General features: G+C 58.2%; 1 protein-coding gene across 3 annotated transcripts; it reads left to right on the top strand.

The window, feature by feature from the left end:
* Nucleotides 1-175: 175 nt before the first annotated feature.
* Nucleotides 176-24,881, top strand: PALM (paralemmin). Of its 3 annotated transcripts, none has more exons than XM_055429588.2 (9): nucleotides 177-415; nucleotides 10,750-10,801; nucleotides 11,309-11,389; nucleotides 11,611-11,741; nucleotides 13,215-13,356; nucleotides 15,151-15,172; nucleotides 16,720-16,779; nucleotides 19,150-19,281; nucleotides 22,829-24,881. In XM_055429588.2, exons 1-9 carry the CDS (start codon nucleotides 411-413, stop codon nucleotides 23,356-23,358), a joined length of 1,155 nt encoding a protein of 384 aa, XP_055285563.2. In that variant the 5' UTR covers nucleotides 177-410; the 3' UTR covers nucleotides 23,359-24,881. The 3 variants fall into 3 exon arrangements, with proteins under 3 accessions (XP_055285564.2, XP_055285563.2, XP_055285565.2); XM_055429590.2 differs by lacking the exon at nucleotides 177-415 and adding an exon at nucleotides 9,019-9,101; XM_055429589.2 differs by lacking the exon at nucleotides 19,150-19,281 and having other exon boundaries at nucleotides 176-415.
* The last annotated feature ends 42 nt before the right edge of the window (nucleotides 24,882-24,923 follow it).

Here is a 24,923-nt window from a genome sequence, read left to right as displayed (position 1 = left end):
CGGCCAGGCTAGGTCCCCGGGCGGCGCCCGGACCCGCTAGGCACGAGAATCAGACGCGCGCCGAGATGGAATGAATGGGTCAGGGCGGCCAGAGCTTCGGGCGGACAGGGCGGGAGGGCGCGCGGTGGCCAGGGCGCGGCGGCGGCCGGCAGGAGGCGCAGGCGGGCGGCGGCGGGAGGCGAGGAGCCGGCGGGAGGGGGCGCGAGCGAAACGCGGCGGAGGCGCGCGCGGCCAGCCCACCCCCCGCGCCCGCCACTGCGCGGACAATAAACAGCCGCGCGCGGGGCGATGCCCGCGCCGGTGCCGCCGCCCCCGCGCCGCGCAGCCCCGGCCGCCTGGCCTTAGCCCGCCGGCCCTCCCCCGCGCGCCCCCGCCGCCGGCTTCGCGGACCCACTGATCTCGGCGGGGAGATGGAGTGAGTAGCGCGCTCGCGCCAGGGGCGCCCTGGAGGCTGAGGCCCCGTTTCTCGCCCCCACAGCGCTGGCGGGGAGGTGGAGAGGGACTCCCGGGACCCCCGCTCAGCCAGGGAGGGACTCGGGCTGGGCCGTGCCCGCCCCAGGCCTCCCCCTCGACCCGGCCCCGGCGGCCCACGGGCTCACGAGGACTCGGGCGGCGGCGGCTGGGGGCGGCCTGGGACGCGTGAGCGTGTGGGGAGGGGACGCACTGTGCCTCCGCCCTCGTGCCCCGGGCGGGCTGTGGCCCTCCTGCATCTGGGGCGGTGGGGCGACCCCTCCTCACTGCACCGCCGGGCCTGGAGCTCGCTTCCCCGCCCCGGCCTGCGCTCGCTGCGCCCTGTGCCCTGGACGCGGCCGGCCGGTCCTCCCTTGCCTGGCTGCCCTCCCCAAGGGCCTCAAGTGCTGTCCGGAGCCCTTGCTAAGGCGGGGGTCCAGCCGCCCGATTTCCCGGCTTCTAGTGGGCTTTGCCCCAGGCTTCCGGGTCTGGCATGTGTGTGATCCCAGGGGTCCCTGTGCTTTCCAACAGCGGGGCTTGGGTCCCCTCCCTTCCTGGAAAGTGTCTCTGAGGTGGGGCCCCTAATGATATAGCCAAGAGCCTGCTAGCCCGGGGTTAGGGGTAGGAGTGGTTGAGTGGGCTGTGTGCAGGGGCTTGGATGAAGGACTGAGGGGCAGCGGCAGTCCCTGCACTAGCAGGTGCCCAGTGTGTGTGCCTGGTCATTTACGGGGCGGGTCCTCTGTTCCTGGCATCAGGGCATCCCCCACGCCCCTACTCCCACAGGTGGGTGCAGGGAGGCTGTGGGGTGTGTTTACATGGGCAGGGGCTGGGAAGGCAGTGTCTGGTGTCCTGCAGCCCCCCTGCCCTATGCGGGGGGCCAACGACTGACTGCCCCACTCTGGGCCAGATCCCCACCCTGCCCTGGGGCCCAGACATGAGGTCCCGTCAGCCCACCCGACTGGCTCCTGGGCCCTTCCCACTGGGTGTATTTTCCAAGCCTGCAACTTTTCTCCGGGGATTCACCCGTGACCCACCACACCCTCAGCTGGGTGGGAGCCGCTGCCTCCTGCCCCCACCTCCGGGCAAGGCGACACCCTATGTCCTCTGCTTTTGAAAACCCAGACAAAGGCCCGGCCTGGCCCGGGAGCCCAGCCAGGGGCTCAGGGGAGCAGGGGCCCAGAGCTGTCTGCTATGTTCCCCTCACTTGTTTATCTGCTGTGCTCCCAGGGGCCCAAGGAAGCCTCTGGGCCTCCAGACAGCAGGCCCTGGGCAGGGTGTGGCCTTGAGGAGGGGGCTGCCTGGGGGAGGAGGCGTGTAGACAGAGGAAACGCCCACCCAGAGCAGAGGAATGAGATGAGATATGCAGGATGGACCCCATTGTTTCCTTTCCTGCCACCCCGTTCATTCTCCACGGGTTTACAGAGGCCCAGAGACGGGCAGCCGCTGACCCAGGCCTTCTTGGTCACAGTCAGATGTGGTGCCGGGGTCTCCCTATTAGGCGGATCCCTGGTTTTTCTGGGTGCAGGTGTGGGACAGGACTTGGCATTAACTGCCTTAATAGCCATGCAAGGAAGCCGGTCCCCAGTGCTGGAGTTGATGATGGGTGGGGAGGGGCTCCATCTGCTCCCCACATGAACACCTGCCCAGTCCTCCGTCCTTCTTCATGGGAGCACAGCCCCCGCCAGGGCACAATCGTTCACCTCCCTCTGTTTCCATGGATTCTGCCATCACGGGAGATGGTGATGTTGGAAACTTTCTTTTAAAAAGACGTTTAGCATTTGATAGATTTTCAACATTTTAAGGATTAAACAAATTTTCACTAATTTGAGAATTAGTAAGAATTCTTACCAGCCAGTGGGGGCGATGAGTGGCACTCTAAAGATGGAACAAGGGTGGGGCCAGGAACTGGGGGACAGGGAGCTGGGTGCATCCTGCCATGGGGAGGGTCTGCTGGTGGCCCCAGGGGAGGGGCTGCTCCTCTGGCCCCTTAGCTGGAAGCAGCCGTCTCAGATGTCCACATCTTCTCTAGTGAGCATGAGGATCAGGCCCTGTATGGGGCAGGAAAGCAGAGTTGGGTCAGGACTCATCAGGTCCCTTCTCATCCTGAGGCCTGAACAGTTTCAGGGAGATCAGCTCAATTGGGTACTAACTGCATCCTTAACGCTCCTTCTATGCTGGTCTCCCTTTCTAATGAGAAGCAGAACCAGTATCTAGTGATAATAGAACTTAATAACAAGTTTTTATTTTCATGGTATCTTTTTTTAAAGTGTTTTTACTCTGATGGTTTTGGCACTGGCTTCTGGTTTTCTCAGCCTTGGTAACATTTCCTTTGAAAACACAGGGGTTGGATTTAAACAGTCAGTGGATTTGAAGGGAAGAACATGATAATCCTAGAGGTAGTGGCAGGAAGACAGGAAAGTGGCTTAAGAGGTGCAGATGTGACATTTACTTGACAATTATTGAGTGCTTGCTGTGTACTGGGCCCCTTTCTGAATGCTTTGTTCCCGTGGACACACTTGGTCCTGTGAGATGGGAAAACTGAGGCATGGACACGCCTGAGGCCACACAGCCAGAAGAGGGTGGCTGGCATTTGCTCTTGGGCATTCTGGTGCTGGGGATGGGGGCTGAGGAACGGCCTTTGCACCTTCTTGTCCAGGGGCTGTGGACTGGTGGTTCTAGGTATCCAGACATCAGTTTTTCAGCCTGGTTGGCCAATTGGGTTGCACAGAGGTGGCCTTTGTTATGGTCTGGTCTCCCAGGGGCCATCTACCCTTGATCCACTGCCAGGGAACCCTCTGTGGCTGCTGACTTGGGAGTGGGGCATGGAAAGGGTTTCCTCACTCACCATGGGGTCTTGGTCGACCGCCCCCTTCTCTGAACCTCACTTTTCTCATCTGGTGAATGGAGCATCCTGGGCGGTCCCAGACCCATGGGGAGGCCCATCTTCAGAGGCTTCAGGTTTTGATGCAGGAAAACGAGTTGACTTTCTTAAAAAAAATCTCATCACCTTGCCCCCAGTCTGAGACCCTACTTCTTCCATCCTTTCTCTACCCAGGAAGCCTGGCATCTGCTTTTTGGGGGGTTGTTTGTTGGTTTGTTTTTGGCCACACTGTGTGGCTTGCAGGATCATAGTTTCCCTACCAAGGATAGAACCTGGGCCCTAGCAGTAAAAGCAGCAAGTTCTAACCACCAAACCGCCAGGGAATTCTCTCATCTGGCCACTTCCTGCTGACCACCGTAGCCCTGTGCAGGATCAGAGGGGTCTGGGGGAGACTGTGGAGGGTCTTCTTTGAGGTGTGGGAAAGGTATCCTGCTCCATTCTATTATGGACCTTTTTTGTAAAAGATACTTAAAAGATTTCCCAGGCAGGCAGAAGGGTGCAGCAGATGGAAAGACTGGTCTGTGCAAAGGACCAGAGGTGGGAAAGTGTAGGGAGAAGAGAGCATTCTTTGGTTTGTGCTCTTGGGGCCAGGTCCTCCTGGGCCTACACTGCTCATCTGGGGAGCTATGGGGAGCCATGGGTGGTGTCTGAGCAGAGGAGAGAGGTGCTGACCCAGGGGCCAGAAAGAGGCTCTGGAGGCTAAGGGGCCAGAGCAGGGAGCAGGGAGAAACAGCTCAGGACTCAGCCTGGACGGGCCATTGGGGACAACTGGTGGAGAACTGGGGGAGGAGTGGTAGGACCCCATGTCTGGGTGGGCGTGGACCTGACTTCAGAACTCTGTGATAGTCAGAGCTGCCTACAGAGATGGGGGCTTAGTCAGGGTGAGACAGCCCAGTCCCTGGACGTGCTGGGAGGCTAGGGGGCATCAAGACCGTGCTTCAGAGGGTTTCCATGGAGCATGAGATGGCTGAGCGGAGGTTGTGGTGTTGAGGAGTGGAGATCTGGGCTGTGGTTTCTGTCTCCTGCCTGTGGGTTTCAACTGGGAACTCAGGGCAAGTCAGAACCATGCCTGGGACAGCCTGGATGGGGCCAGGTATTGGGAGGAGAAGTCTGACCCAGGGCCCAATGTGGGAAGACAGGTAAGGACAGGAGTGAGTGGAGGCCTGGGAGCCCAGCCTGGGTGAGTGGGGGTGTGGGTTGGGGGCCAGCAAGGCTTGGCAGGGGCTTCTAGTAACAGCTGTCAGGGAGTGGGCAGGCAATGACCAGGTCAGATCCTGCTAATCCTGAAGAGCCTCAGAGCAGGTCCGGCAGGACCTTATGATGTCCCTGGGGTGGCTGCCTCACCCCCAAGTATGGCCCTTGGTGAGACAGTCAGCATCTCTGCTGTATCTATGTGTATATTTATTCTTACCAGCTTGTTTGAGATCATTAACACACCACACAATGCACCTGTTTAAAGTGGCTCAGTGGTTTTCAGTACATGCACAGAGTCCATTCAGTGGTTTTCAGTACATGCACAGAGTTGTACAGCCATCACCTCTAATTCCAGAACATTCCATCAACCCCCAAAACCCCATTCCCACCAGCACTCACTCCCCACTCCATCCCCCAAACCCGGACAACCATTAATCCCCTGTCTGTGGATCAGCCTGTTCTAGACGTTTCCCATCAGTGGAATCACACCCTGTGTGTCCTTCTGTGTCTGCTTCTCTCACTGAGCAACGTGTTCTTAGGGTCTGTCCACCTGGTAGTGAGCGTCAGGGCTTCACCACTTTTCAGGGCTGAGTTATGCTCCCATGTATGGAAGGACTACCTTGTGTTTATCCATCATCCGTTGGTGGGCATTTAGGTTGTTCCTGTATTAATTTGTAAGTCACTTCTGAGGCAGCTGGGGCTTATTCTTTGTCCTCTCTTGAATGTGGGGGGCCCAGGTACTATTTTAGATATATTTAAGATGTGACAGTGAATTTCTTTAAAAAAAAAAAGAAGTGATCACAGGACAGATGGTCTGGGGTGGGGGTGGGGGCATGGCAGGAGTGTGACAAGGGTGGGGAGCCCTTAGGTGGGGGCCTCCTTTGGAAATGGAAGGATCCTAGCACACATGCTCACCCAGTGGACATTTATTGAGTGCCTGCTGTATACTGGGGACATGGCAGGGACAAAAAGAGACAGTTATTGTCCTTGTGGAGAAATCAACAAAATAAGTAAAATCATTAGGTTTTCTGGATAATAAGGGCTGGGGGCTGGGGTTTGGAGGTGCTGGGGTTAATTAGGGTCAGAGGAGGCCAGAGTAAGGATGTGACATCTGAAGACAGGCCCCAGTAGTCATGAGCCCCTTGGAGACCTGGCAGGGTTGCCCTAGGTCTGGACACAGTCCATGCAAAGGCCCTGAGGTGGGATCGCACCTGGAATGTTTGAGGCGCTGGAAGTGGAGTGAGGGATGGGGAGGGATGCAGGTCTGTGAGGCTAGTCCCTACAGAGGCATTTGCCGGAAGCCAGAGGAGGCGCTGCCCTGAGGGTGGGCGGGCATTCATGCCCTGCTGCCCTGTTCTGTTGAGAGGGCCCCGGGCAGGGTCCAGCTCCCCTGCCCCCTATCCTGGGTTAATAGGCAACAGTTTTTCTTTCCTGGGTCTGTGGCCTGCTGCAACCTCTGTCTCCACCTTGGTGGTGATGTCTCTCTGCCTGGAAACTTTTGGAAAGCCCATACCTCAAGGGCTGTCCACCTCACCAGTGACATCAGTGGTCCTAGGGGCTAACCTGTGCTGAGGGCTGAGGGGCTTTGAGAAGAATTCCTTCCTGATGAGGGGAAGAGACCCAGGAAAGCTCCCTGAAAGAGGCAGCTATGTCTGAGTTGAGATTGGAGGTGAAGGAGAGAAAGGGGAAAGGTGAGGGGCAAACACAGGGGCTTGAGTGGCTGCTGAGAGGCTGAGGTTCATTTGGGGTGATGGAACTGTGGGCGGATCTGTAGCGAGGAAGGTGTTGGCCCTTAGGAGGGGCCAGGGCTGGGGCTGGGAACCAGCCTCCCCAACTCCATCCCCCACTCAATGTGGGGAGAGGCCACTGGGTTCCCCTCACCCCCCCATCCCTCGCCCCGCGTGACTCTGCCTCCCTCCACCACCACCCATGGCCAAGGTCGTTGTCAGCTGTTTCCTTTCAGTTAGCACAGGAATGTTCTAGCACTGGGCTGCACGCCTGCCTGGACAGGGACCCCCTCATTCTGGCTGTAGCTGCCGGGCGTGGGCTCTGGAAGGACAAATGTGACCCCCACCCCCCACACCCACCTCCCACCTCCCACACTGGACCCTCCTGCCCCCGGGTGACCTTGGGCCGGTTGCGTAACCTCTCTGGACCTTTGAAAAATAAGTGCCTGCAAAGCTGAGGCCTCTGCCTGGCTTGCTGGGTTCGGGTCTCATTAGCTCATCTCCTGGACCACGATTATCTCACGCGCTCGCAGCCGACGCCCTCCCCAAGTCCTGAGCCGCCCACTAGGCCGCTGGAGCCCAGAATCTGCTCCAAGCTCCGTAAAAATAATCGCGCGGGGACCAGACGCCTGCGCGCGCTGACGGTGGGCGTCCTGGCCTAGGGCTTGTCCCTCTTCAGCAGCTGCAAGCTGTGGCCCGCAGCCCAGCGCAGCCAGTGGAGGCTCAGAAACACAAGTGACTTGCCCGGGGTCACACAGCCAGAGGGGGGCAGCTGCCCTAAAGCCTCTGCCCAAACTCAGCTTCTCCGCCCAGTATGTAAATCAAACATTTTGTGATCCGGCCTCTGCTTTACTCACTGAGCCGGAGTGAGCTTCTCAGGCGTCCCACTGACCACCCCCACCGCAGCCAGGCCAGGGAGACCCTGCGCTCCCTGCACCCCGGAGCCTGCCCGCCTGTCGGTGCAGATCTCACTTCACCATTTAGATCCTTCATTGATAAAACGGCCATCATTATCCCACGTGCCTCACAGGATCTTCGGGAGATCGGACGCTTAGCTCCCCCCAGACTGTTTCCTCTCCGTAAAGTACGGCTGAGACCCGCCCGCGGAACGTGGTTCCTGTTATATTCGTGATTTGTTAGGGAGTTCCAGCCTCCTGTTTTGTTTTGTTTTTCGGATTTATGATGCCAAGCCTTATCTTGGCTTGACCTTGGCTGCCTCGCGCCAAGGGCGGGTTCAGACCCTTCCCGGATAGAAGCCCTTCCCTGGGTGGACGCCCCTATCACCAGACCCGGAAGCCCTCCTCCTGCCGTGGGGGTGGGATAGACCCAGTTACCCATTCGGGTACCACCCGGTACAGGCAACCCCTGAAGCCCCGGGCAGGCAGCCCCTCAGCCCCTTAGCGCCGGGCTGGGGGTGGGAGATGCTCGGCGCCGGCCCCACCCCTGAGCGCCAGCGGGCCTCTGCGTTGCCATGGGGATGGCGCGGTTGCCAGGGCGACCGCCTCCCGTGGGCCCCGCCATCCATCACCCGCGGCGGCTGAGCCCAGGGGCTGGGTAGGGTGGGGTGGCTCAGGCGACCCCAGGCCTGGGGAGGGGCACCTGAGCGGGGGCACACAGACTGCGCTCCTGGGGCTGAGACAGGAGATGGGTAGGGAGAGATGGAAATTCTCTCCCTGGGCCGGCGCCTCTCCTCACTGTGCCGGTCTGAACTTCCCCTGCCCTGGCTTGGCCCTGCAGGGACTGGCGGCCCCAGTAAGGACACTGCCCGCCTTGTCTCCAGCTTGGCGAGCTGGCCTCACAGCCATCTCTGTGTCCTTGTGTCCAGCCTCAATGGCCGCCTACCCGCCCTCCCAGGGTGGGGACCCAGTATTAGGCAGCTTGGTCCCCCTGCCCTCTGTGGCCCTGTTTGCACTGGGGTCTCAGCTGCTATGCCTCCCTCTTGCAACTCTGCCTCCTGCCTGGGTGGGCTCCTGGAGCTGTGTGGAAAAGGGAAGGCCTGTGGTACAGCCTGGGGCTGAGCAGCTGTGGTTTGAATCCCAGCTCTGCCACTTTTTAGCTATGTGACTTTGGACAAGTGACTCACCCTCTCTGGGCCTCAGTTTCCAGCTGTGGGAAGAACATAGCAGGCAGAGGGAACATCAGCTGTAAAGGCCCTGAGCTAAGAATGAACTTGGTGCAGGGCAGGCGCCACTGGAGGTCCTGGTGGCTGGAACAGTGAGCATAAGTGGGAGGGAGAGCAGAGGTCAGGCACCAGGGCAGGGGGAGGGTGGGGGCTGGGCTGTGCCAAGGGGTGACGGGAGCCAGGGGACTTGAGAGCAGGAGAATGATGGGTTTGGATTCTCATTTTGAGAAGCAGCTTCTAGTTGTGGGCTGTCAGGGTTCAGGGAGGTGGCAGGTGATGGTAGAGGCTTGGGCTGGGCTGGAGAGTGTGGGGTTTGCAAGAACTGAGGGGATGGGCCCATGTTGGGGAGCACGGCATGTCACCCTGTCTGTATCACATGAGGTGATGGGGCAGACCCAGAAATCCTGCTGGTCTGGCTCTTCAGGAAGGGCATCTGAGTCGGACAGCTGTACCAAACCTTTCTTGAACTCCACCCAGCTGAATGCAGCCTCCCTGAGGAAGGAGAAGGGGAAGCTGCAGGGGTGCGGCTGGTGTGCTGGGCCCCTGGGAGGCACAGGGGGGCAGGTGCTGCCTCACAGGAAGGGAGGAGCTGGGTGGGGTCACCTGGCCGGGGCATGGGAGCCAGATGACTTCACAGGTCTCAGCATGGCCAGGAAACTAGACCCAAGTGAGGCGGGTGACCGGGTCACTGCTGCCCCTGGATGGGTGTCCACCGAGCAGCTACAGGGTGTGTGTGTGCGTGTGTGCGTGCGTGCGTGCATGTGTGTGTGTGCACGCCCAGGGACTTGGGTTGGGGGGTGTGTGTGTGTGTTTCCGGGGTGTGTGTGTGCATGTGTGTGTGTGAGTGTGTGTGTGAGTGTGTGTGCGTGCAGGGGCTTGGGTTGGCGTATGTGTGTGTCACTGCTGCCCCGGGATGGGTGTCCACCGAGCAGCTACAGGGTGTGTCTGTGTCTGTGTGTGTGGATTGGGTTGGGGTAGACTTGGTGGCTCTGGGCCCTGAGTCAAGGCTGGGGGTGGGCGGGGTCCAAAGCACGGTCTGTAATTTCAGTGCCTGTGAAGATAAGGGGGTTGGGGCAGATGGGGGGGCAGGGGAGAGGTGGGGAGTGGAACAGGTCGGGGGTCTGGCTCCCACTGCCAGGCCCTCCCATATGAGATGAGGCCTCCCATCAGTAAGTCCCTTCCAGAGTGGCCCTGTGGTTTATCAGGGGTTTGAGGCAGATGGTCTGGAAGCCCCCCACTCAGGCTGAGGACCCTCCACCCCCTGGAAGCTCGAGGTTACCCCGAGGAGGAGATGTTCAGGGCATCATTCGTCTGACCATTTCGCTCTGCACCTACTGTGTGCAGCTTCCAGAGACAGGAGACCTGGAAGGGAGGGGGCAGGTTCTGAAAGCTCCTTCCCTCTCCACCCCAGGTAGGGAGGGGGATGCAGGGGATCAAGGGGAGGGGCAGGGATGACCTATCTTCCAGGTCCTGTTCCCTCTCTGAAGTTCCCCAGATCCTCAACAGCATGAAGTCCTGTCCCTTTAAGAGCATCTGGCAACACTGGCATTTATCTAACTCCTACTGCATACCAGCTTAAGGCTAATACTGCACTGGGTGGGCTCTCAGAAAACATGGATGGGGGACTTCCCTTGCAGCCCAGTGGTTAGGACTCTGTTCTGTCACTGCCGGGCCCGGCTTCAATCCTTGGCTGGGGAACTAAGATCCTGCAAACCTCATGGTGCAGCAAAAATAAAAAATGAAAGAAACAAGCAAAACATGGGTGAGATGAGGAAAGAATCGGGTTGGATTTAAGCGTTGCTACTTTTTTACCATGTATTCTTGGGAGGCTCACAGCTCTCTCTGAGCTGTTGGGGTCCTGGGAGACTCTGGGGGCAGCCAGTGTGGGAGACACCAAAAATCCAGAACAGCATCGAGGACTTGGCAGCCACTTGGTGGTGGGTGGAGCTGGAGGGTCCCTCTTCCTCCAAGTGTTCCTCCCAGAGCTGGAAAAGGCTGAGGAAGGGGCTGTCTTGGTCAGTCGCTCAGTCTGGAAGAGACTCTCTACTCCAGGCTTCTATTCCCAGGGAACTCCTATGCATTCTTCAGAGCCCAGCTTCAGTGCTTTCCCCTTCCCAAGCCCTCCCTAGGTGTCTGGATCGGGCCTCACCTGTCCTGTCCCTTGTCGCTGCCCTGAGGTGTGGCAGGAGGATTTGTGGGAGAATTAATGCAGGAATAAGCTTGCATGGGGACGAGGAGGCTGTGGAACGATCTCATTTGGCAGAAGTGAACTCGGACTCACCCCGGCAGGAAGACACAGGGTGGGAATTCAAACTGGATCTGCTGAAAGCAATGTTGGGGGTCAACTCCCCACTTGATCTTTTCTGTCCTCCCAGGGTCCTGGCAGCAGAGACTCCATCCCAGCAGGAGCGGCTGCAGGCCATTGCAGTGAGTTGTTCCGGGTCCCAAATATGGGGTGGGCATGGGGGGAAGTTTGGGGGAGACCCAGGGTCTCAGGTGCTCCCACACCCAGCTTGGGGCTCAGGGACTTGGATCCCAGGTGCAGTGTGGGACACTTCAGTGCCTGCTAGCATCTCCCCACAAAATTAAAACGTTGAGCACTCCTTAGTCTTCGGCATGTGGACTCCGGCCGAGAAGCTTCTCAGAGCCCCTGGGCAGCTCCCCTGCAGTGTGTGTGGGGGGGGCAAGGCTGATGTGTCGAAGGGACTTGCCCTTGTGGCAAGTCTGGGGGAAGTGGGGGGGAGGCTGGTAGTCTTTCCTGGTAAAGGGACAAGGTGGGGGAGGGTGGGGGGACTGGCTGGGTGCAGGTGGGGTGCAGTGGGCCAAGTGGGTGCTGTTCACAGAACAAGCAGGACCTGCATGGGGGAAGTCTGGGTAGCTGTGGGGTCTCTGCGGCCCCAGCCTGCCCTTACCTAGCATGTGTGGGGTCTGCAGGAGAAGCGACGGAGGCAGGCAGAGATCGAGAACAGGCGCCGGCAGCTGGAGGATGACCGGAGGCAGCTGCAGCACCTGAAGGTCCGGGTGGAGCCTCGGCTGGGGGTGGGGGCACTGGGGGTGGGGGGAGCAGAAAGGGGGCAGCATCCAGGGACCCCTACCTCGGCTGGATCCAGGATTTAGGGGCGGGGAACAGGAGGGCTGAGACGACCCCCACCCTGATTCCAGTCCCAACTCAGACCCTCACCTGACCCCGACCCCAGCCCTGACCCCCACTTTGACCTTGGTGCCCACTGCCCCAGTCCAAGGCGCTGCGGGAACGCTGGCTGCTGGAGGGGACGCCGTCTTCGGCCTCGGAGGGGGATGAGGACATGAGGAGACAGATGCAGGAGGATGAGCAGAAGGCACGGCACCTGGAGGAGTCCATCTCCAGGTGGGGGGCCGCGAGCCTCAGGGCTGGGGAGTGACTGGGGGTGGGTGCTGCCCGCCTGACCCCTCCTCCCCCCAACCCCACAGACACGCAGGGGTGAGGGGTGAGGGGTGAATGGTCTGGGCCATGGAGGTCTCTGAAGACAGGTCTCTGAGGATGGAGATGCAGTCTCCCCCGGGGCTTCCTGGCGCCAGCCCAGCTGCTCTTTCCAGCGTTCCTGGAGCCACGGAGGCAGGAGGCACCGCAGCTGGCCTGCAGGAAGCTGGGGGAGGGGGCAGGCCAGGGAAAGTGACCATCCCCCAGCCTGGGACAAAAGCACCGAGGAGTTTCCGAGCAGGCGGGCAGCCGGGCGGGAGGCCCAGGCTCAGTTCCCGGGGCAGTGGGGTCAGGCGGAGGGAAGTGACAGCCAAAATTCCAATGTCCACTGGCCAGGGGAGGCCTGAAAGGCATGTGCTGGCTGAGGCACCCTGGCCTGCCGCCCCGTGGGGACCTCAGGATCCTGTCTGGGTGCGTTTGGTTTGGAAGAAAATGGGGGCAGCTTGGCTGGGGTCCCCTCCCCAGGCCTCAGTTTCCCAACCCGGGAGCATGTGCCCAGAGGAGGCGGGGCTGAGATGTGGCCTGGAGGGACACTCAGGACTGAGCCGGCCTAGCGGCACTTGCAGGTGGGAAGAATGGTCAGTGGAAATTACCAGTCCCTGGGGGTTGGATGAGGTGGGCTTCTGCTCAATCCATCCTGTTGGGTGCAGCCCTGGGTCGGGGGTGGCAAAGAGGACATCCTTTGAGCCCCACTGTGTGGCTGGCTTTTGGGGGGCCTTAGCTTTCTTCGCCTCAGGGCTACACGCTCCTCAGGTGGTTCCATCACCTGCATTTTGCCCCATCAGTGTCTTCACCTGGACACCTCCTCTGGGAAGCCCTCCAGGCTGACCCTAGCTGTGTCCAATCTGCTGAGCTAGGCTCACTTTGTTAGGGGGTTACAGACTACCCACCTCCCCAGTCTGTACTGAGTCTTCAAGGAAAACATCTCCTATCTCCTGGTTCCTGAATGCCTGCACCCCAAAGGTGTAGGCAGGTGATGCCTGGGGCAGGATTGAATATGCCAGCTTTGTTTTTACTGCATTTATGAGCACCATTATCTCCTAAAACTTGGAAAGTGACATGGTTTTTCCAGTTTTCCTGGAGAGATAAAGCTTCCTGTAAAAATAAATGTATTTGAGTGGAAAAAGAAGAGTGTGTTGGAGGCGAACAGAGAAGTAAACAGTGACTTGGGCGGCACAGGGTTCCGGGGACCAGCTGGCCTGGGTTTGGGTCTCGGCTCTGCCGCTTACTTACCTCCATTTGCCCGCCGGGAGCGCGAAGGAGACCACCTCGCAGGGTCGTTAGGAAACACGCGAGTCAAGAAAGCCCTCCTGGACGCGCCTGGCGGTGCCGGGCTCCAAAAGTGTCCTGAAGGGTGGTCACCTCGTGCACACTCCCCAGGCTGGAGCAGGAGATCGAGGAGCTGGAGAACACGGATGCGCTGCCCACCGCCGCCGCCAGGGGGAGCGTGGCTGCCCCGAGCCCCGCCCCCAGCCCCGCCCCGGAAGACCAGAGAACCGAGGCCGTGCCCAACTCTCAGCAGGTAAGAGGTTCCTGGGGCGCCACCCTGCTGGCCCAGGTCCAGAAGCACCCACCGCCTCCGGGGCTGTGGCTGGGGGCGCCCCACATCCCAAATGCGTGCACATCGACATCCCAGCCCGGCCACATCCCAGCTGCGTCGCCTGCACGCCTTGCTTGGCCTCCCGGGGCCTCAGTTTCCCCGCCAGACAGGGGTGTCACGGGTGTTTAGAGAATCAGTGAAAAATGAGCTCTTCGTGGGTAGAGGGTCTTCCCTGAAGACCACCTGATTGTTATCCTTCCTAGGTTCACCAACACAATGGGCATCACCTGTCTTATCTGCATGCAGCCCTTTCAGGTGGAGCCGCATCCCCATTTGATGAAAAAGACTGCGGCCCAGAGATGTTGAGAGACTGGCTCAAGGCCACACAGGAGAGTAGTCTTTACTAGGCTCAGCTGTTAATTGTAGGCTGTGACGTGTATGCCAGGCTCAGGTGAAACCAGATCCCGAGGTCATGGTTACCACAGCCTGTTAACGCAAATTCAGGAGTCTCCCAACCACCCTTGTTGTCTTTAGGACTCAAGGGGCCTGTGGGGCATGCCTCCTCTCCCCTGACTCATCCTTGTTTCCCCCACCCCGATGAGCTGCAGCCCAGGGAACATTCCTGCTGTGCCCTGCTGCTCCTATGATAGTTTCAGTCTGGAGCGGACACACCCATGCTCACTGCTTGCCAAGGCTTGGTTGGGGCAGAACCGGAGGATGTAGACCCAGACCTTGGCCTTCTTGAGCTGTTTTTAAGTGGGCAGATGTGCATGTATCAAGCAGCTGCAAACACAGGAAGGTGTAAGGACCTATCCTGGGAAAGCTTAGGGCACTGTGGAGTCCCCAGTGAGGTGTCTGTTTCATGGGAGGGCTGGGCAGACTTCCTGGAGGAGATGGGTTTTGAAGACTGAGTAAGAGTTCACCGGAGACGGCAATGGCAAGCTACTCCAGTACTCTTGCCTGGAAAATCCCATGTACGGAGGAGCCTGGTAGGCTGCAGTCCATGGGGTCGCTACGAGTCAGACATGACTGAGCGACTTCACTCTCACTTTTCACTTTCACACATTGGAGAAGGAAATGGCAACCCACTCCAGTGTTCTTGCCTGGAGAATCCCAGGGACGGGTGAGCCTGGTGGCCTGCCGTCAGTGGGGTCACACAGAGTCGGACACGACTGAAGTGACTTAGCAGCAGCAGCAGCAGCAAGAGTTCACCAGGCACAGGCTCAAATTGAGAGGGGGCTTTCGGTGAGGTTGATTGAGCACAGACTGAGTGCTGGCATGGCCTCTCCCCTCACGATGCCCGCTTCCTGGCCCATCTCCTGCCTGGGTAAATGACATGGTAACCTGAGGGACAACCCGGGATGGGGGCAGGGAGACACCTTTAGGTAGGGTGGCCATGGGGGCTGAGCAAGCAGCCAGCCAAGCGGAAATCCGGGAAGGGCCTTCCAAGTGGAGGGACGTGGCTCACGGAAGAGCCAGGAGGTCAGGGAGGCCGGCCAGGGGTGGGAAGAGGCGGAAGAGGCCCCGGGGGTCATCAGGAAGGGTTGGACTTTGTTCTGGGAGCATTGCGAGCCCCAGGAAGCTTCTGAGCAGGCAGGAGCGTTTCTGGCTGTCACAGGCTAGGGCGGGGTGGGGTATGGGTCCAGAAGGAGACGGCCCCTCCGATGGGGTCACCCCTGAACCACGCCCCCCTCAGGCTTGGGCCTCGGCCGGTGGGACCTTGGGCGGCGGAAGGAGGCGCCAACATCCCTGACCCCTCCCCTTTCTTTCTTGCAGACCCCGGTGGGCACGCCCAAAGGTACGTCTTAGGGAAGGGGCGGGCAGGGCCCCGGCGCCCTCTGGTGGCCAGACAGGAGGGAAAGGGTGCCTTTAAGTGGTGTGCGACTCTTGTGGCCTCATGGACTGGAGCCTGCCAGGCTCCTCTGTCCATGGGATTTTCCAGGCAAGAATACGGGAATGAGTTGCCATTTCCTTCTCCAGGGCATCTTCCCGATCCAGGGATCGAATCCACGTCTCCTGCATTGGTAGACGGGTTCTTTCCAGGGAAGCCCCTTTAAGGTGTTATTGTTGCTAAAAAGTGATAATAAAATAGCTTACTGGCTCGCACTGTCATTGCGCTCAGCAAACACAGACTCTGAGCTGGGCCCAGGGCCCCTCAACATCATTTCATCCAATTTTCACAAGCTCCCTGGGTGGACTGATGCAGCACCTGCTTTAAGATGAGGAAGCAGGCTTCACAGGGGCATATCTGCCTGAGGTCTTATCCCCATGGTGGGGTCATACTGTCCACCTGGAGTCCCTGGCCTTGGCCGGCCCAGCCCTGGTTCCATGCCCACTTGCTCTGGGCTCCAGGGCAGGTGGGGACCTTGGTTTTCCCATCTGTGAAATGGGGTCAGTGAGGATGAGAAATCAAGATCCTGGCCGTCCTGGAAATTGCGCGCCACTTAAAAGGACAAAGAGGAATTCTCCTGGTGGCCCAGTGGTTAGAACTTGGTGCTTCTGCTGCTGCAGCCCGGGTTCAGTCACGGTCAGGGAGCTAAGATCCTGCAAACCACGTGGCACGGCCATGAAAAAATATAAAAGGATGAGGGTCCCCCACGCATAGGGATGTGGAAGACTGACATCCAGGAAACAAAGAAAAAAGCCCAGAGTGTGAATTCTGGACGAGATTTTAGCCCCCACCTACAAATTTATTACAGGTATGTGATGTACACATTTACAAATACTTCACGTGTACACATGACTCTTCAGTATGTACAGTTAGCTATAATGGTTTGTTAGCTATATTAAAATTTCCTTAACACAAAGTTATATTTTAAAATATATATTCAGCATTTCTATTTCTGTGTGTAGAGCCTGGAAGGAGTGCCGCCAGCCAGGACTGGAGGTATGGTCAGAAGTGTCTCTGGCCTGATTTTTCAGGAGTTAATTATTCATGAGGAGAATCTGTCTCCTCATCTTACTGTGGAATTAAAAATTAATAATTAAAAAACATCCATGCAGGCTGCTCAGGGATTTTGTGAAAATCATTTGGACCAAGAGATGGGTCATGGACTATGGGACTGAAGTGTGTTTTCTTTTTTGCGGGGAGTGATTCCATGTGTGTCTGGGTGTTCAGGGCATGCACATGTGTGTGGAGGGGTCCAGGTGCATGCATGCATCAGGGAGAGGGTCCAGGTATCTGGGTGTGTGGGAGGGTGGTCTAAGTGTCTGGGGTGTCCAGGTGCCTGGAGGGTGTCTATGTGTCTGGGTGAAGTCCCACATCTTGGTGGGGGGCCTATGTGATCTCCCCTCTGAATCCATCTCTCTTCACTCTTTTCCCCCCACCACCACCGTCATGAGCAGAGAAGCAAATCTCCAACACCCCTCTGAGGACAGTCGACGGCTCCACCATGATGAAGGCAGGTGGGTTGGCCCCAGGTTGGGGTCCATGTCCAGCTGCTGTCCTGGGCTGAGTGTTGGCCCTGTGGGGGCCAGATTGGGGGGCCAGGCCCGGTGCAGATGCAACCGTCAGCATCACCGGGTGGGGTCTGTGGTTTTAGTGGGGAGCCGCTGGACCAAGGTCGCAGCTCTGAGCCTGGGTGGAGCCGGGTGCCCCCTCTGCTTTGGCACACCCGTCACAAGCCGGCCCAGCTTCCCTGAGAAGATGGGCCCCCTCGCATGGCGGCTCTAACCTGATGCCCCCTCCTGGCTTCTATCTCCCTAACATTGCCACTCGCTCTGGGTCCTGGTGGGGGTGGGCACAGGCTCACACACTCGCTGCAAACTTTCCCTCCTTCACTGTCTTTGGGCTGCCTTGGGAGAGGGAGTGAGCACCCCATTCCTGGAGGTAACCAAGAAGGGCAGAATTGGGATTAGTGCTCAGTGCTCAATAGGGTTGGGTTCAAATCCCTGCTTGATCACTTGACGACTGGAACCTGGTGGTGGTGGGGATTGTAGTGACCTTGTGCCCAGAGTCGGGCACAAATCTAATCCTGAGAGTGACTGAAGTCATGACAAATCGCAGAACCTTGTGGCTGCTGATATCAGTAGGTTTGAAGGCACAAAACCAGAGAGGGGAGTGAAGACCAGGATGTAGTGACACTCGGGAAGAAGAGGGGGGCAGGGGAAGCCTAGAGAAGGAGACGGCACCCTCAGGGCCTCAGTGTCAGAGAAGTGGGCAGAAAGCTACAAAGCTACATGCCCCCAGCTGGTGACCTTGAGCAACGCACAGTCTGCCCTGCCGTGTCTGGCGGTGGGTGTTAGCTGCACAGGGACGTGGTGATACCTAGCGTTCCTCATTCGGTTAGTTAGTCTCCAAGTGTTTGCAGAGCACCTGCTATGAGCCTGGCAAGGGGGTTGCATGCAGCCCAGACAGCAGATGTTCTGGTGTGGGTCAAGTCAGAGCATAGGGAGCTGGAGGGGGGCACAGTTTGAGTCACAGGGCTCAGGGGAGGTCTAACTTAGGAGGGGACATCTGAGCAAGGATAAAGGAAGTGAGGTAGCAAGGCATGCGGGTGGAGGGGCACTGCCAGTGCAAAGGTCAAGTCTGGACCACGTCTGGACTGTGGGCACCGGTGGGTGGCAGGGGCCGCGTGCTGGTCGGAGTGGAATGTGCGAGGGGGAGGGGCAGGAGGTGAGGGCGAGGAAGGGACGGGGCGGCCCATGCTGGGTGTAGGGGTGCAGAGAGCTGGGGGTGGTAGAGCAGGGGCGTGCCTACTCGCAGCTCACAGGCACCCTCTGGCGGCTCTAGGGAGAACAGGTTGTGGGTGGAGCGGATTGCGGGGGTCGCGGAGGGTTGCTAATGGGGGTACGGGGGTGGGGGGAGGTGAGAGGAAACGGTGGAGGGTGGGGGTATTGTGGGGGGGTGATGAGTGGGATGGTTAGAGATGAAGGAAAAGGATGAAGGGGGCATGGTGGGGCATGGTGGGGGACTCAGGAGATGAGGGTCGGCTGAGGGATGGTGTGGGGATGAGGTGAAGGGGGTTGAGGGCTAGTGGGGGTGGATGTAACTTCTTCCAAGCAGGGGGTGTGGAGGACCAGCAGTGGGTGGGTTCTGGGAGTCTTGAAAGCAGCACCCTGGAATTTGCAGATGGACAGGTTGGGGTGGGGGGGAGGTAGTAGGGTCTGTAAGAGAGAGAGGAGGGAGAACCAAGGTGCCCTGTGAGAAATGGGAAGACCCAGGAGGGGCAAGTCGGGGAGGGGTCTTGGGTGTGGTGATGTGGGGCCCTCTGTGGAGTGAGGAGGGCTGGGGGCCTGGGGGGCCTCACTGCCAGGAGGCTTCTCCGTCTCCGTGTGGTGTTTGTGGCGACCTGTCTGCAGAACAGGGGCAGATGCTGGCCGTTGAATGTAATCTTCAGGGATTGTAGCTCCATGCACTTCCGGGGGACCATCCCTTCTGCACGGTGAAGGGATGAAAATGTTGACACGACAGTAGTGGCCTTACAAGAGCAGTGCAGAGGACAAGCGTCCAGGACGTTGGGGGGCACAGGCTTGCTCACTTGCGTTTGAATCCTTTCTGGATTGGGCCAGGCACGCCCCCACCTCCCTGGAACTGATCGAGGCTTTGCAGTCAGGGCGGGGCGGCCGGAGTGGCCCAGGAATTCAGACCCCGTGCCCGTGGGCGCTGGGGAGCCAGGGAGGGATACTGAGCTGGGAGGAGGGCCACGTCGAGGGCACATGAGGGCACCCGCTGCTTGGCTCTGCGCTGCCGGCTCCCCTCCCTGGCTTGGCTGCAGCCCGGCGGGGGGCACGTGGGCAGGTGGGCGGCGGCTTGACCCGTGCCTCTCGTGCCAGCCATGTACTCGGTGGAGATCACAGTGGAGAAGGACAAGGTGACGGGGGAGACCCGGGTGCTGTCCAGCACCACCATGCTCCCCCGGGAGCTCCTCCCTCAGGGCATCAAGGTCTACGAGGACGAGACCAAAGGTACGCGCCCCTCCCCCGCCCCGCCAGCGCCCCACGGCAGGTCCTCCCTCCATCCCGGAACCTGGCTGGAGGCGTGGCCAGCTGGGTGAGATCCGCTCCATCTAGGGTGCTCCCGCGCCAGCGGGCTGAGCCCTCCAACCCCCACCTCACAGATGTTGTTCAGTCGCTCAGTTGTGTCAGACTCTTTGCACTCTTTGAACCCATGGACTGCAGCACGCCAGGCTTCCCTGTCCTCCACCATCTCCTGGAGTTTGCTCAAATTCTGCTCAAATATCCTCACTGATAATTCATTTAAATAATTACTGTTGTGGTAAAGGCTACAGACGCCTCCCCATTAGAGATTCAGAGGGGGCCGAGGGAGGGTCCAGCAAGGTGGGAAGGGACAGAGAAGGTAAGCAGCTGTACAGCAGGCACTAGTGTGCACACAGCCCGTGCAAAGGCCCTGGGGTGGGATTTGGTTCACAGTCTGGGCGTTGTGGGGGAGCCTGTGGAGCTGATGCAGAGTGAGGGGGTGGGGGATGGGGAGCCTTGGCAGGGGTGGCAGGGGTGGCAGGGGCAGGGGCGGGTGTTGGAGGGGCCGTGGAACTGAGACCTGGTTTGGTTTTTAGGGTTCTCTCTGGCAACTGGGAAGAGAGCAGCTGGAAATAGGAGGGGAGGGCAGCCTTGGGCAAAAGCTCCAAAGTCTCTCCCCCCCACCCCCATATAATTCACAGAATGTAAAATTCACTTTCTTTTTTAAAAATCTAAGGAAAACTTTCCTTTAAACTGTGAGATCCATCAATATTTAGACAACTGTCTCATAATGGTCTTGGCATTTAAACTTTTGTTCAATTTTGGCATGTCCTACCTGGGGAGATGAAGTTTGGGGCAACGTTTGCTGCGATACCAGAAAAAGAAGAAAAGATACTTTCCTAAAGACAGCATTTTAAGAAACCTTTAAGGGACTTCCCTGGTGGCTCAGTGGTTAGGACTCTGTACTTTTACTGCAGAGGGCCTGCATTCAATCCCTGGTTGGGGAACTAAGATCCCCAGGTACTGAGGGTGGGGTGAGTCAAGTCGGATATCCCCAGGTACCCAGGTGCTCCCCACAAGCTGTGGGCAGCAAAAGAAAAAATATTAATGGTACACTTGGAGTCAAGGTAAGCATTTGCTTTCTTTAGGACCTAAAGTCCCCAGAGCTGATCCCTTGAGTTAGGTATAAAATTAGCACAGCTCAGCCCCAGGGTCCATTAGCGAGTCTGGTAAATGATGCCCTCGGGAGAAGGTTGAATTTGGAGACAGAGATGCAGGACACACGTACAATTCCATGCACAACCCAGTGAGAACTCTCCATGTTGTATGCCCTCAGTACCTGATTCTGAACATTCTGTTCCTCAAATAGAAACCCCATCTCTCCCCATCCCCATCATGGCAACCACGAACCCACTTTCTCAGTGGACTGGCCTGTTCTGGATGTTTCCCATCAATGGAATGATATACTATGTGACCTTTTGTGTCTGGCTTCTCTCACTGAGCATCATGTTTTCAAGGTTCATCCATGTTTATATTTTATGGCTGAGTAATAGTTCATTGTGTGGATGGACCACATTTTGTTTATCTAGTCATCAGTTCATGGACGTTTAGGATGTTTCCACCCTTTGGTTTTATGCTATACAAGGTTTTGTGTGGGTGTATGTTGTCATTTCTCTTGGGTAATACCTATGCGTGGAATTGCTGGATCATGTGGGAATTCTGTTTAACTATTTGAAGAACTGCTGGGGTGTTTTCCACAGTGGCATTACCATTTTATTTTTCCACCAGCAGTGCATTAGGGTTCCAGTTTCTCCACATCCTGAACAACCCTTATTATTGACCATTTTAAATGATAATTGCCATCCTAAGTGGGTGTGAAGTGGTATCTCACTGTGGTTTTGATTCCCAGAGCCTCGTGTTCTTAGAGGTTCAGGCCTCTGGGACATCCAGGATGTTATTAAAGGAGTCCTGTCACAACCCAGCTCTGCTGTACTTAGGGATCTTTGACCCAAGTGGAATCCTGGCTCCAGTTCTCACCAGCTGTGTGGTTCTGGGCATGTCCTAGCTGCTCTATTTCCTGGACACAGGATGGCCACACAAGGTCAAGGGGCAGAGATGTCTGTGCTCATGGAAGGTCCTTACCTTGGCCACTGAGCCCAGCCTGGCCCAGCCCTTGGGGACTCAAGACCCGCCAGACTGGACTCTGGTTGCTTAGCAATGGGAAGGTGATCCATTTCCATGGCAGCCAAGGGCTCGGGTTCCTACCTTGGAGCAGTGGCCAGTGGGAAATACCTAGCTTGGTTCTACATGGCCTGGACACACCCTACCCTCTGGGCCTCCAGCCCCGAGTCCCTGCAAGGCCTTGAATCATGGATGCCCCTCCCCAGGAGTTTGGAAACCGAGAGTGGAAAGCACTTTCCTTCTGGCTGGAACCCAGATACTGCCAACCCTGACCCTTGGCCCCAGAGGAGGAGAGTTCCTAGGGCACTCACTGTGTCCCTCCCTCCACCCGAAGCAGCTGGGTAGCTGTGCTGTGTTTCTAGAAGGGCTGTGATCCACGGCTGGCGTCAGACCACAGTGGGGACTCCTCCCAGGTGCTGACATCTGGTCTTAGAGACTGTAACACAGGTTAGAAAATGACACATCAGAAAGACATGAATGATGAAAGCTGGAGAGATCTGGAAAACATGCTTAATAAGCTTGATTGTGCATATAAAACTGCCCAATGGAGGATGCACATTCTTGTCAAACACAGGTGGAGCATTTTAGAAAGTGCCTATGTCTTGTCACAATGTTATATCTTACATGCTGTGTTCCTGGACCACAGTTCCCCTCTTTGCCAGGTTTAAAAACACTCTTCTAAATAAATCTTGGCTTAAAGAGACAGTCAATCAAAATGGAAATGATAAGACATTTACACTTCAAACAGAATGACCTAATGTAATCCATGAGCTGCAGCCAAAACTTAACTTAGAGGAAAATGTATAGCTTTCAAGGGCATTGACGAGAAAACAAGAAAGTTGGGTGAATGGACTACATTTTTGTTTAAGGTCATCCACATGAAATCAGACTCCCTGCAAATCCTCATGAAGGGAAATACACCTAGACTGGGAGAAAGATCTGTGTCAGCCCCAGCCAGCTGTGTGACCTTGGACCAGTTACTTGTTACTTACCTTCTTTGAACTCTATTTTCACCATCTTTGCAATGGAAAAAATAATAGACCTATTTGAAAAGTGATGGCCTGGGAGCAAGTTGGCTGGGGAATATGGAAATGCTTCACCCTGCAGGGCAATAAAATCCGAGTTCATTTATTCTTTCTTGTTTTCTAACACATGCTCTTGTGTCTGCACCTTTTCCTCTGTGTGCCAACTTGGCCGTGTGCACTGATCCCAATTGGGGCTTTACTTGTCAGTCGGTTCTAAAGGTGTAATTCAGTTTATGATTCCCCTTTAGCCTAGAGGCGGCTCTCAGCCTTGCCAGGTCCTCCCTCCGGTCTGGAAACCAGCTCACACTCTCTCTCTCCCCCCATGCCAGTGGTCCACGCCATGGACGGCACGGCAGAGAATGGGATTCACCCGCTCAGTTCCTCAGAGGTGGACGAACTCATCCACAAGGCGGACGAGGTCACGCTGAACGAGGCGGGGTCAGTGGTTGGGGCAGTGGAAACCCGGGGGCCATCAGAAGAGGCTGTCCGGACCACGCCCTCCAGGCGCGAGATCACTGGCGTTCAGGCCCAGCCTGGGGAGGCCACCTCGGGCCCGCCCGGCATCCAGCCCGGCCAGGAGCCCCCGGTCACCATGATCTTCATGGGCTACCAGAACGTGGAGGATGAGGCCGAGACCCAGAAGGTGCTGGGTTTGCAGGACACCATCACGGCAGAGCTGGTGGTCATCGAGGATGCAGCCGAGCCCAAGGAGCCTGCCCCACCTAACGGCAGTGCAGCCGAGCCCCCCGCCACTGAGGGCTCCAGGGAAGAGAACCAGGTGGGGCCTGAGGCCCCCGCCGCCGAGCCCCAGGACCTCGACATGAAGAAGCAGCGCTGTAAATGCTGCTCCATCATGTGACCCGCCTGGCCCCCCCAGACCCTGGCCCTGCCCTCCGTACCAGACACCCACAGCCCGGCCCTCCCGGCGCCTGCCCACCCTCCACCCGCAGTCACAGGCCCAGGACCTGCCGTGTTGTCACGTGTTCCTTCCAAGTTTTCTTTCACTGGAAAGAGAGGGACAGGGGTCCCCCATCCCATCACCATCCCCCACACCCCTAAACCACTGAGCCGTGCACCCACGCCTGGTAGGAGAGACATGGACACACCCGCTTCTCCCCAAATGAGGGCCCCCCATGTCGTGGCAGCTCCTGGCCGGTGTGACCCAGGGCCTCAGTGTGGCCCCGTGCCAGCACACCTCCCTCTGGGCCTCCTGCCTGTGCCTTCCTGCCCCCTCCAATGAGGTCCCTGAGGGGACAACCCCCCAGGAGAGGGGCCCTGGGAGCCAGGGGTCCTAGGAGCCTACCCTGTCCCCGCTCAGCCTCTGTGGCAGGGTTCCCAGGCCAAGGTGCCTGGTCAGGATCTCGGGCAACTGAGGTGAGGCTGTGCCTCTCCAGGGAGCCCCAGCTCGAGGTCTTGGAATGAACATGAGCCCCTCCCCTCAGTGCTCTCTTTGGGCGCAGCCAGTGGGCGATGGAACATGGGAAGGGGGCACCCTGGGGCTATGCCCCCCACTCAGGCAGGGTGTGACCCCTGTGCTGTTTTCTGGCCGGGCTGGGCCAGGGGTCTTCAAGATGCATCCTGCACAAGGCAGGGCCATGCAAGCCTCATCCTGAGCTCCCACTCCCACTGGGCCCCCCATCCTCCTGGTGCTAATTTGGGGACCCTAGGGGACTGCCCCGGCCCCTTCTCCAGCCTGCTTGGACCAGGGTCCCGAGTCTCCCCTACCATACCACAGAGATTGGGCCCACCGCTGGCTCTGCTGGGCTTGGCGCATTCCAGGCAGTGGAGGAGGGCACCCCGCTCACCTGGGACAGGGAGCTTCCCCTGGATTGCAGCTGGAGACCTCCATTTGCTGCCCAGCCTGATGTGCACCTGCCTCCCCCTCACTGGAAGGGGTGAGAGGCAGGGGGCTCCCCTCCTGGGGGTAGCTGACACCAAGATGTACAGACACATCTCCTTGGCTGCAGCCACACTCGTCCCCAGAGGCACATTCGTGCGCATGCTCACAGGCCCTCTCCTGCGTGGGCTGCGGATGACCAGGCCCCATCTCGGCCCCTCCCCTAGGGCCCGTCAGCCTGGTGCCCAGGGCCCAGGCCCCTCCCCACCTCAGAAGGGTGGGTGCAGGGCCCGCTCTGGATGGCGGCCTGGTTCCCCGTCTCAGCTCTGCCCCTGGGTGGCTGGGATGAGAGGTCCTCTCTGAGGTGACCTGAGCAGTGGCCGTGGGACCCCCCTTCCTCCTCGAGTTCACCCGAGTCCTCGAGCTGTGAGCCTCCGCTAAAGTGCCCTTGCTGCCCCCCTTTGCTTTCGATGTGTGACAAGGCCCCATGTTCTTGACTTTCCCAGAGAAGCAAATAAACAGTGTGAACAGCCCCGGGGCTGGAATTCTTGAGTTTCACCTGGGCGGGGAAGGCGCGGCCAGGCCAG

The sequence above is a fragment of the Moschus berezovskii genome, chromosome 8, assembly GCF_049115385.1.
Source record: "Moschus berezovskii isolate FMDL1 chromosome 8, NW_MosBer_1.0, whole genome shotgun sequence".
In the NCBI taxonomy this organism is placed as follows: Eukaryota; Metazoa; Chordata; class Mammalia; order Artiodactyla; family Moschidae; genus Moschus; species Moschus berezovskii.
This window is presented reverse-complemented; position numbering and strand designations above follow the sequence as displayed.